Raw genomic sequence first — 12,392 nt, 5'->3', positions numbered from 1 at the left:
TTCTTTTTAATAAACTGTTGTTTGTTATTTTTTTACTTACTATTTCCCCCCCTTTTTTCATATGTCTGTAATTTTCCTTTGTTTTATCTTCATTTTGATATATATGGTATAAAAATCATTATATATTTTATGTAAAAAAAAAAACTCAATTTATTCTTCTTTAGTAAAAAAATTAATAAATTATGTGTGTTTTGCTGTCAAAAGAAAAGTAATATAATAACAAAGGAAAAGCCAGTCTAATTGTCCAGGTTTCAAAAAGGAATAAAAAACTATTTTTTAGGCTTAGTTGGAGTTTTTTATTTTTCTCTATCACTACTGATCTATGATTTATTTTATATCTCTATTTTTACTTTCTAGTGAGTTTTGGAAATTGAATTCATCTGATGGCACTTCTCTTACTTACTTTTATTTTGTTGAGGCTTCAATATATGAAATGCATAATCTTCACACTAAATTTATGTTCGCATTAAGTTGTCGAAATTTTTTTTTTATTTAACAAATTTTTTTAACAATTCTAAAAGCATCCATTAAAATTATAATGATAATGATGATTCAACAAAGTTTTATTAGTTGAAAAGTCTAGTTTTAGTTTAATGGATAGTGGCTTTTTTAAGTTTTTGTCAGTTTTTGCTTCATCCTATATTTTTTTATAACTATCATAAAGTAAGATTGTTTGAGTCTTGTAATGTGAAATTGTTTACAGGGTATCTGCGCACCTGCAAAGTCATGAATTTCAGTATTATATATGAACAAAATTTGTCATGAAATGTCATGATTTTTACTATTTTTTAAAAAAATCGTGGAAAGTCATGGATTTAGGTCGATGAAAAATCTATTTTTTGAAATGGAATCCCCCCCCCCCATTTCATAGTGTTCCGAATATTTGAATTCAGGGGCCCCCATCAGGGGGGAAGGAGGGCGCACGATGCACCCACTTAAAGCTTGGGAGGAATTTTTACACGAAATAAAACGAATAGTTTGGGGGGGGGATTCAGAATTTGCCCAAGAATGCGCCCAAGAGCTTGGGGGGGGGCACTATTTGGATTAGTAATGAAATCCCCACTCACAGTCATATTTTATTAAAATACAAAATGTTTTTATCATGTTCTTTAAAAATTATGGTGTTCTTTCAAAAAATGAAAGAAAAAACATCATTTCTAGTGCGAATTATCTTTTGAACTTCTGTGATTTCAGAATTTTTGTTATTATTTATTTATTTTTATTTTATCAATTTACAATTCTAGCTGGAGCAAGCCAGTCATTGGCAATTTTTTTTAATTCCGAAATGAGAACGGAAAAATCAGGAGTTTTCCTTTCTAAGAAAAGCATCTTTAGAATGTAATTCTGCAGAAAAAGAAAGGAAGTTATGTGCTTTTGTATTTTTCCCCCCAGCTATTTTATTGCTTCAACTAGTTCTTTACTCTGTTTTTTTTTTTAAATTTAAAATCTATAAATAAATGAAGATGTAGAGTATAACAGTTTTGGTTACACCTATCATTTCAATGAATGTTATTATAATGATTTTTTAAATTTATTGTTGTGTTTTTATCGGAGAAAATAGGAACTTCGTAAAGTCATGAAAAATTCTTGGAATTAGTCATGGAATGTCATGAATTTGAAAATCTAAATTGTAGCAGATACCCTGTGTTTAACACTTTTTTATTATATGATAAATGCTTTAAATTCTTTTCATTTTTCAGATAATGATGGAAGAACTGAGCACACTTGCAACTGGTTATGAAGTTGATGGAGGTCAGTTACGCTATCAATTGTACATATGGTTAGAAAAAAGTGTTTCAGCCCTTAAGGACCTTTGTTTGTATGGGTGGTCTTCTGAAGATTTCAGTCAATCAGGTTTGTAAATTTTTGTAACAGATATTTCATTGTAATTGAACTGAATTACAAGTAGTATTTTTTTATTGTCACAATTTGTGTTTAACTGATATCGATCTTTCATGAATACTTTTCTTGATCTTTTTAATCCTGTTGAAATTTCATCCCTTTTGTGGCAATTTAATCTTTATTCTTTTCAATAATGGTTAGTGGGATGTAGAATTTAAGTGTTATGGCCATTTCACTTGCATTTTACTTTGGATATGATGTAGGGATATTTATAACCCCTCCCAAAAAGAAATTCGTTTAGGAAAAATTGATTTATTAAGAAAATATTATAATGAACATGGTCACATTCCAAAATTATAAAATAAAGAAAAATAAGTCCATTAAAGGGATCAAGAGCTCTTAACATCAAGAATATCTGTTCAGATATCAATTCAATGGTTTAGTCTTAGAGGCCCAAGATATCTTTGCCAAGAATTCGAAATTAAGAGTAAATGAATTGTTCCCAACGGACAATTAGGAGCATGAGAAGAGATTCATGGTTGGCGATTTATCGAAAGATGACATATCCAAAAATGAAGCCAATAATCAATATTAAATTTGAAAATAATGTGGTGAAAGCGAATCGAAAAAAGGACTGAGAATTAGTATAACCATGTAACTGAAACATTTTAGAGGTAAGAAATAAAGAATTAAGAGTTATAAATAGATTTTTGTCTATGATTTAGTCGCAACAGTGAATTAATCAGCATTACATTTGTATTGAAATAAAAATATTGTTTGTTAAGGAAAAAATGAAATATTTATTTCAGCTTTTTATTAAAATGTAATAAAAATTAAATAATTGGGTTAATTTAATTTAAATTTGATTAAGAATGATTAAAAAAATTAATTTAAGAAATTAAAGAAATTTTAATAGCTAGGAAATGCGTAATGCCTATTGTGACATCGCAATCCCTCTTCTATGTTTAACTTAGTTACTTGTTTCGAATATTTCTTTTTGATCAGTTAATTAACTATTTACTTTGATAAATGTCAAACTGTTACTTTTTTTTAAAAAATGTAGTTAATCATATTAGAATTTTTTTATTTATCTTGTTTTAAAAGAAATTTAGCTCAAGTTTACATTTTCAGACATTATAGATCTTAATTGTAAAAAAAGCTTGGTTTTATTCCTGTACATGAACTTAAAACAAACTTTTTAGAACTTTATTTAAAGAAGTATTTTTTTTCCTTTTTTCCTTAAATATTGTGGGACTAGTTTAAAATTAGTCCCGCAGTGGACTGATCGTAAAGACGCGGTTCGCAGTAGAATACCGAAGTCAAGCATCACTGGCTGCAGTCAGTAGGTGACCACTTTGATCAGACTATGTAGGGGCGGAGGGTGTGCGGTATCGGTCCTCGTTAAACTGTTCTACCATGAAGTGCTCGAGTTCGTGTGCAGGTCCTCAGGCTACCAAAGGAGAGAAGCCATCCCCTCTGCAGAGAATCAAAATTGTGATGGCATGTCTTCGAATCATCCTTCCATAAGGATTTTTCCTAGACTGGCGCCAATAACCCATTGTGCAGCTCTAGTGCGACGTAAATGAAGTGCCTACCTTGTTTAAAATTATATTACTTCTAGTTATGAATACAGAGATGATTGTGTTCCGGAAAAAATCCGGATTTCCGGAATTTTTGCTAATTGCGAAACGGAAGTTTCCGGAAATCCAAGGTTCAGAAGTTTCAAGAAATCATCGATTACATTTATGTATAAAAATTATTGTATATTTTATTTAGAAATATCAGAACTAGAATTTATACTTGGCATATTTTTCATTTGTAAATATTTTTTCTGGTAGAATAATAAATGTGATTAGAGATAAAAATAAACTTGGTATACATAATTATTTATTTAAATTATGCTGCATAAATTTATTTAGAATATCATGTTTTGAAAATATCGATAACTTAAATTTATAAGGACATTAATTTTTGAAATGCGTCATTAATGATTTTACTCAAGAAAGTTTCAGGATTTTTAAGTTGAGCTCATAATTACCCCTGTGAATATGATTTTGGGTAAAATTTAAAATTAAACTTAATTAAAATCAGTTAAAAATTAAGCTTAATTAAAATAAATTTTATAAAGAAAAAAAGTTATTATTGTTTGCATAAAATTATTAAAATAGTCTATATTTTTCAGACAACTCAGAATCTATGACAGTTGATCGAAGTCCTCGTAGTAGTACTACTCAAGGGGATAGTGCAATAGATTTCCATCATCCAAGACCTTCTCTCCATGAAATACTTTTAGCTGACAAAATGGACTTTGAAGCTAAACTGCAACGTGCTGGTAGACGTAAACATTGGTTAAAAGCTAATGAAGCATTAATTCGAACTTTGTTGAGTTATTGCAGTTTACATGGGGCACACGGGGGTGGGTTAGCAGCTGTTAGAATGGAATTAATTCTTTTACTTCATGAACTTCAGCAAGAACGTTCAAGGCAGCAACTTCTATCACCTTTGCCTTTTCCAACTACATTGCCTTTACTTGCAGCCAGCGTTGCATGCCAAAAGACAGTTGTTGCTGACCCCATCCGTCATTTACAGGTTAGCATGTGGCTTTATTTCTTTTTTGAAAACAGAACTTGAAACTATTTTACGTGTCATCTAAAATTCATCAGACTCTTCATAGAGCAAATTAAGGAGTTTTTAAACAATTAAGTTAAAATTTTGTTTCATAAAATTTTGCCTTCAAAAACGTAAATAAATATTTAGCTTTTTCAAAGAGAAAAAAATGTACAAAAATATACTTGTCTTGTGGGAAGCTAGATTTAAGAGGAAACTTCAGAAGAAATTAATAAAAGTTAAATTGAGTTTTTAAATTGAGTTTTTAAAGAAATTGACTTGTCAATTGTATATTTCATTTTGTATACAAAAAAAGATTAAAATTTGTAATAGTAAATTGTATAAGCAATCTTTTTCAAAAAATTTTTATTTGGTACAAAATCTGGCATTGTAATTATACAATATAATTCAATAGGAAATGTGTATTGCATTTATGCATTTGCCTTTATTAAAAAAATAATTATATTGAATTAAAATTTAAGTAGGAATACATTTCAATATTTAACATTTTTTGAGGTGCCAACTGTTAAGATTTATCTGTAATTATTGGAATTTCGTATTTAAGATAACGGTCTTACAGTTGAGTAATAAAAATTTCAGTTTATGAGAATTTGAGTAACAATCTGCTTAAAATAATTTTTTTCCCTTAATGACCTAGAGTTGTAAAATTTTATTGTTTGTAACTAATCTATAACTAATCTAGGCTAATTTTCATCATAAACAATTCCATAAACTATAAATAAATATAAGATAAAAATTATTTGATTGAAAAAGAAATTTTAAAAAAAAGCAAAGAAATTTTCTTCTCTTTCCAATTAGCTGAAATGTTGTACGCAAAAATTTTTAGTGGTTCAAATGCAGGATGATTAAAAGGAAAAAGGGCTAGTTCTAATTTAACCCAAAAACTGGAAAACGGATTTCTAGCTATCAATTTTATTGTATCATTTTATAATGAAGTATTAAGTTTCAGTGTTATATATAACTTTTAATTTGGTTCTAGCTCTATCTAAATAGTACAAAGTACTTATTTTCGATTTCATTTTTTTGTTCGATTTCATTGGGTGTTTTTAAAAGGTGCTTTATTTTCCCTTTTCGAAAATGAGATTTTTTTCTTTACCATGTCGATTTTCGCCTCTTATTATTTAAAAGCATGCTTTTCACATTGATCTATTCAACGTTTTTACAATTCATTCAAACACAATCTATATCGGCGACCCGTCGGTCTATAGCGTATGAAAGAACCAATCATTCTACATGCTTGATGAAATACTTGCGGGTCTGCATGTGCGTATACTCAGCTGGGTTCGATGAGATTCTTGCACTCTCATATGCAACTCTGCTTCATTTTCCACCATCTGATATCGAACTGAAAAGCCTCTTGATCTTTTTATAATGGCTAATATAATCAGGAAAAGAGTTCTTTGTCAGAAACTGGTTATTTTATCATGATCATGCGAATTCTTTGAAAACTATTTTGCATTTTGTTAATATATGTAGTGCTTAAAAATGCTTTTTGAGTGCTTAAAAAGTACTTAAAAGGTGCTTATTTTTTGTTGAAAGATTTGGCTACGCACCCTGTGCTACTTTTTTATTTAATAAGTAAAAACATGCATAATTCAATTAATATTATATACCTATATGGAATTAAGTATTATATACATCTTGAAATTATGCTAAGTTGAATATCTACAAATTAGTAGGTGTTTAATAAATGTATTTATTTCTGTGTTATTGTACTTCTGTTTGCCAAAAGCTTGATTAAAAAGTTGGCACTTCTGCATTTTTTGATTTTCAATTTATACGTTGAATAAATATTTTAAATTATTTTAATAGACTATTAAAGTTATTCTTTTAATAAATTTATGTCTGTAATGAAGTATTTTTTCACTATACTTCTAACGTTCCCCCAATTGCCCAAATTATTGGACATTATTAGCTAAAATCTGACGTTTGTTTACATTTGGGCTTTGTTTATACCTGCTTAGGTGAACACGCAGATTGCCACCAGAAGCGGAGCTGTCGGTTGCTCCGTCATATCGCATCTTTTTACTCCATAATTAAGGATTACTTTCTCAGTGTTTTCAGTAGTTAATATTAGATATCTAGTTGTTGGGATCAATAATATGTAAATTCTATGAGTAGATATCATGTTTGTATTCCAATGTTTATTATTTTCAAAGCTTGAATTAGTATTTACAGTGCTTATTATTTGCTTATGTGTCGTCGTCATTATAGTCCTGTAGATCATTGTCATTTTCAGTTAATGAATTACTTTTTGTTGTCAGCATGTTTTCTTTTCTTTTTTTATTGTATCCTGTTTATGTTTAAGTGCAACAATAAAAGTGATGTTCCAGTTTATGTAAGTGCCTGCTTTTCTTGACCTACATTATTTTGACCTCTAGCAACAGGGATCATGCTTTCTTCGCAGTCAGTGTTGCGTTAATCTGATGAAACTACTTTTCATGCTTTTGGAGAAGGGCATGTGGCAAGCCTGAATGACATGAGGGAGTTAGGATGTCACATACTTCTTTAAATTTGTCGAGTTTATTATATTTTAAAAAAATATGCAACATTTAAGTATACTTATTTAGCAGCACATAATATTTAAAAAAATATGCATAAATAGGATCACCTTACACATACTGTTTTCTATAATTTGTATTTCTTTCATTTGCAATGTAAGATAAATATAAGTGATAATTTTTTGTTTTTGTTTCAGTCTCTAGTCCATGATATCCTATTAACAATTATTGACATGTCAGAGCCCCCAACTGTTTCTAGTTCCAACTATTCACACATTATGGTTTTACGAGATCTGAGCACATCACTTTCAGCCTGTATTTATGAATCTCTTTGTGATAGTGATACTTTTATTGTTAAGCAAGGTGGTTCCAAAGGTCTTACTATGGAAGAACTAATTAGGTATTTTTTAATAATGCTTTTGTAGTTGTTAAATTTAATTATAAACATGTTTCAAAACATTTGAGGGTTAAAATGAAATGCTATTATTTATATTTTTCCTCTAAATAAACTGACATGTTAAGCGGCTGAGTTACCAAAAGTAGAGCTGATAGATTAAGCGAGGAAAATATATATTTATATTTGAAGTCAATCTAATTAAAATTGCTTTTTTTAACAAAAAAATTCTGGCACCAAATTTTGTGTTAAGTTGCATTAATATTAAACATGGGCATCACAGGTATCTAATTTTTGATGGAGATGAAATTAAAATACACAGTCATAAGAACTCTCTGAATAATATTTTGGGGACCAAATAGATATAATGTTCTAGAGGGATGGATTATTATATCAAGGTTTAGAATAAGATTTTTTTGAAATTTTACATTATGTATGTAGGGGTTTGTGGAGCAAGGGAAGAAAAAAAAGACAATAGTTTAATAATGAAACTTAACATTCAATAAAAAAAAAGGAAATAAGTTTAACAGCGATATCATGAACGGTGAGAGCTGCCTACACGCTGCGTTGCAGGAGAAAGAATGAATGCTAAATTAGATTGTTCTATGGAAAAGAGTTAACTTCGTTATTAATTCAAGACTTCTGGACATTGTGTCTCCATCTATCTGGTACTTTTCCCTTCCTGACTGTCAGCCGCCTTTCAATGAGGAAGTAGATGATGCGATTCGCCCAACATTATTAACTATATTACAAGTATTAACATTATTACATGTATTAACTATAAATCTATTTGTATATTATATAAAAATTTAATTTGCATAGTGGTAATTATGGTTAATTATGAAATCAGATAGGAATGTTACATCTGTGACTTCTTAAGAGATAAGTGAGGCAATTGTAAGAATGGAAGGTCTTGGGGGGGGGGATCTATGTACATCAAAGATGGGATATTGAAATCAGAATACAAAAGCCATTCACTGTGGTGAAAAGAAATAAGATAAGTACATAATCAGCCGTGAGATTTCTTTTGTCAGATAAGACCGGAAAAAATGGCAGAATATGATAAAATAAGATTTTTTACATTATTTGAAAACCTATAATAACTAGAGAAAAAAAGGTTAATATTTAGAAAAAGAAAATGTTTCATTGCTTCAGAGAATATCGCAATATTGAGAGGTGGATAACATTAATTCATATGCAAGTTCATCCGGACCACAAAACATTATTGTAACAGAGGGGGGTTGTTTTAGCGAGAGCTCAGTGTATTATTTTTCTTATGAAACACAAAAATGAATCTTTGTTTTTATATTATTTTTAAATTTATGTGTAGTAGATAAATATCACTTGTACTAACAATCATCAGATTATGCATATTGTACAGAAAATATATTATGCAGGATTTTATTAATATTTTTTTGATAAATTGTATGGGAATTAACAATGCATCAATTGTACAACATACAACAATAACAATAATTTGCTTGTACTTAAAGAGCTGACTGAGATAAGAACTTGGTTCACAATTGTCTTAACTACAATAATGTACAGTAGTTAACCAGAGTAAATGGCCATATGTTTATATCAAGTTACTTTAGTTATGCTTATATATGAGTTGTAAAAATATTTTTATCTTTTTAATACAAAAACAAAATATGCTCAATTTCAGCTTTTATTAGTTAAAAATTTATTGTTCACCTTAATTTTTATTATATTAAAATTTTAATAAAAAATATTAGAAATTGGATAAAAGTTTGCTTTTCTATGCAAACTGAAATGCGTAAATGGTTATTTGCCTACATATGACTCTCTCTAGAGCATATTATTTGAAAGAACTTGATAAAATTTTGTACGTAGATATTATGATTTATGCATTCAAGAATGATGTTTAAAATGATATTGCTTCATTCTCATGGTCATAGTTGCGAAATTTTTAAATGGTAACTACCACTTTTTTTTATTTATCAAAACGTAATCTTTACAGTAAAAAACCTAAAATTAAGTTTGAGCGATATTTTTACCATAAGAAATAGAGACCATTAGCTTTTGCCAAGATTTGCAATTTTTTGTGATCAGTAGTGAGAAGAGAATGTAATAAAAACCTTTAAAAGCAGAGAAAATATTACAAAGGAAGCATTTAGTCGTTTAAAATTATTTGATATGTACGACCTCACATGTCTTACAGATCCATAGTTTCTTCTTTTTTTTTATCACTTTCTGACAAAAATGGAATTGCTTAGTAAAAGCCTAGTGTTGTAATTTCTTGTGCTAAAAATACCCTTCCAACAACTCGCTTTTTACTCTTAGTATTACATATCAATTTAAAAAATGGATGTTGCTATTAGAAAATTTCAGAATTGTGTCATGTAATGTAACCTTGAAAGCTGTGTAATCATTTTTTACACCATCTTGAATGCATAGATCATAATACCTATTTACGAAATTTTATTCCTTTCACTAGAAAACGGTATGTTCTCTAGAAGGCCATATGTTGGCAAAGTTGTTTTATAATCACCCTGTATAAGACGCTATTATTTTTTTACACACTTTATCTTTTTTTTTTAAAAAAGGAAATTTTTTTTTTAAAAAAAATAGCATCTTTAAAAGCATTAGTTAATTGTAAAATTTTTCTTTTAAGAAATTAATTTTTATGAAGTATTATAATTCTTTGTGCATGCAGTGTTGCTAATACACAAATTATATTAGATGATTTGAATTTTTTCATTTATTTTAATTTTAGCTCTAGTGTTGTATATCAAAACAGTCATCTATTAGCTGGGCATCTAGGACGAGATAGACATTGTAGTGGAGAAGAGGATATGAAAGTTACTACTCCGCCTCACAAATGGCCAGGTTACAAATATTTACAGATTCTATTTTTCTATAAAAGTTTTTAGTTACGAAAATTCATTTACAAAATTCCAATTTTAAAGAAGATCTTACAACCAAATATGATATTTACACTTTTCAGCAACTCCTTTTTACAAGAATTTATTTTAAAAATGTTGATTTTTTAAATGTAATAAAAAGAAGCATATAAGTACGTCATTTTTGAGAGCTTTTCTCTTGTTTTAATTTTGCCGCTCAGACCATTTTTGGAGGTTTAAAGTTTGTTTTAAACTGTATTTAATTTAGAGGCATTTTTCCCCTTTTATAAAAAGTGAATAATGATTTAGAATGGTACCTTAATTTCTTTTCTTTTTGATTTTAAGTAATTCATCAATTTTACAAATACAGTATGAGCTCAAAAATACGGACTGCTCAAGGGGTTTGGAAAATTCTGGATTTTAGGGATTTTACGTATAAAAAAAAGCACATTTGAAAAGTACAGGCCCAAAAATAAAAAATTTTAGAATTCCATCTAAAATTAATATGATTTTTTCCTCATTTTGCCGGCAGTAATTCTATTTTCTCATGGGTTTTAAAATCTCAATATGTTCAACAGGATATTATGACACACTAACTTCATGAATACGTATCTTTTTAAAAAATTTTTTTATTCGTCATGATAAAATCGTAAATTCATTGAGTCTTGTTGTTTGATTTTGGACAGTTTTCAGAACAAATTTCTACATGATTCTAAATATTTCGATATTTTTGTTAGAATTTTCTAACAACACACGAATTTATAATCGCTCATTTAAATAATCATTTTTAACGCACTCAATTTCATAATAAATTTGCATGATATTATGATATTCTTTATGTAAATATATTATGATTATATTCAATATTCTTTACTTTTTGGTGTAAAAGTTAATGTTATTTAATAAACTGCATTGAGATCTTTTTATTTTCATTTCTGCATTGTGACTAATATGAAATTTTAATCTCTATTAGGTGTTGCTTCACTACGGGCTCTCTTAGCACAAGATAAAGATGAAGATTCACCGAAATTACATACCCTTTTGTGTGAAGCATTTGTCAGTATCTATCTCAGTCAACTCATTCATGCTCTGTCCACATGTGATTGTCATGTCTTGTACCGTTTAGCAGGCCTCAACTTCACTAAAGATACATGGGCTCTTTTGTTTGGTGGTGGAGCCAAATTATTACTTCATGTATCTACCATTAATTCATTAGAATCATCAGGTTCNCCTTAATTTTTTAAAAAAAAGTCCTTAAAAGTGCTTAATTTTTGTTTTGTTAAAAGAGTGGGAACCCTGACAATTAATTTGATTTGCATTAATTTAGTGCTTGATGCTATAATACTTTTATTATAGTATTTATTATAATACTTTTATTAAGTCAAAGTTTCTATAAAATTGAAATAAGTTAAAAATTTTGATAAAATAATGCCAACATTTTCTTCAGATGATAAAAGATTAATCTTTTTCTCTAATTATTAGTTTATTTATTTGTTTTTTTTTCCATTTAATTTTAAAACGTCAAACTTTTCAGATAAGTTTTTGTTTCAATTTAAATTGCAGTAATGTGAATATGAATAATTATATTTGTAATATAAAACGCTTTAGCAAATCTTTTTATATTATTTCTTTGTCTAAGTCTAAATTCTCTTTCCTAAATCCTTATTTAGAACAAAATCTGTTCATATTGTTAATAATTCACATCCTGTTTTAAAAATAGATCAAAGAATGCAGAGCTAACATTTCTAAGTTTTATCCTTAAGGAAGCATGAGATTCTGACAAATCCTTGTATTTATTTTATGGACCTATTATACTCATAATTAATTATGTTCCACTTTTTGACTATGATGTAAGATATGTTAGGGGAAAACTTGTGAGACTTTCCCCAACATAAAACTTAGACTCATAAATTTTTAGTATTAGGTTTTATTCTTTTTCAATATTCTAATCTAAATAAAGAATATCTAAATAAAGAGCATCTTTTTTCAAGCCTGCCTGATTTCCTGCATGCCAGAACACTCGACCATGAAGATCTTGTCATATATATTTTATGACCCTTTAACTAATCAGAATAATTCATTAGTTCATATTTTTGTGTAATGTTTTTGTTTTGTTTTTGTTGCTTACATTTATTTTCTATTTAGTTATTCAATTGTAATAGC

The 12,392-nt window shown here is 28.3% G+C and overlaps 1 protein-coding gene across 1 annotated transcript in view; it reads left to right on the top strand.

Moving 5' to 3' along the window:
• The window catches only part of LOC107436770 (rabconnectin-3 alpha), a gene marked incomplete in the record, with an annotated part of 96,733 nt that overhangs the window by 60,339 nt on the left and 24,002 nt on the right, over positions 1-12,392 (top strand). Inside the window, 5 exon segments of the mRNA XM_071183145.1 lie at positions 1,701-1,854; positions 4,025-4,431; positions 7,169-7,371; positions 10,103-10,215; positions 11,203-11,479. Coding sequence (XP_071039246.1) covers positions 1,701-1,854; positions 4,025-4,431; positions 7,169-7,371; positions 10,103-10,215; positions 11,203-11,479 — 1,154 coding nt within the window.

The sequence above is a fragment of the Parasteatoda tepidariorum genome, chromosome 7, assembly GCF_043381705.1.
Source record: "Parasteatoda tepidariorum isolate YZ-2023 chromosome 7, CAS_Ptep_4.0, whole genome shotgun sequence".
NCBI lineage: Eukaryota > Metazoa > Arthropoda > Arachnida > Araneae > Theridiidae > Parasteatoda > Parasteatoda tepidariorum.
This window is presented reverse-complemented; position numbering and strand designations above follow the sequence as displayed.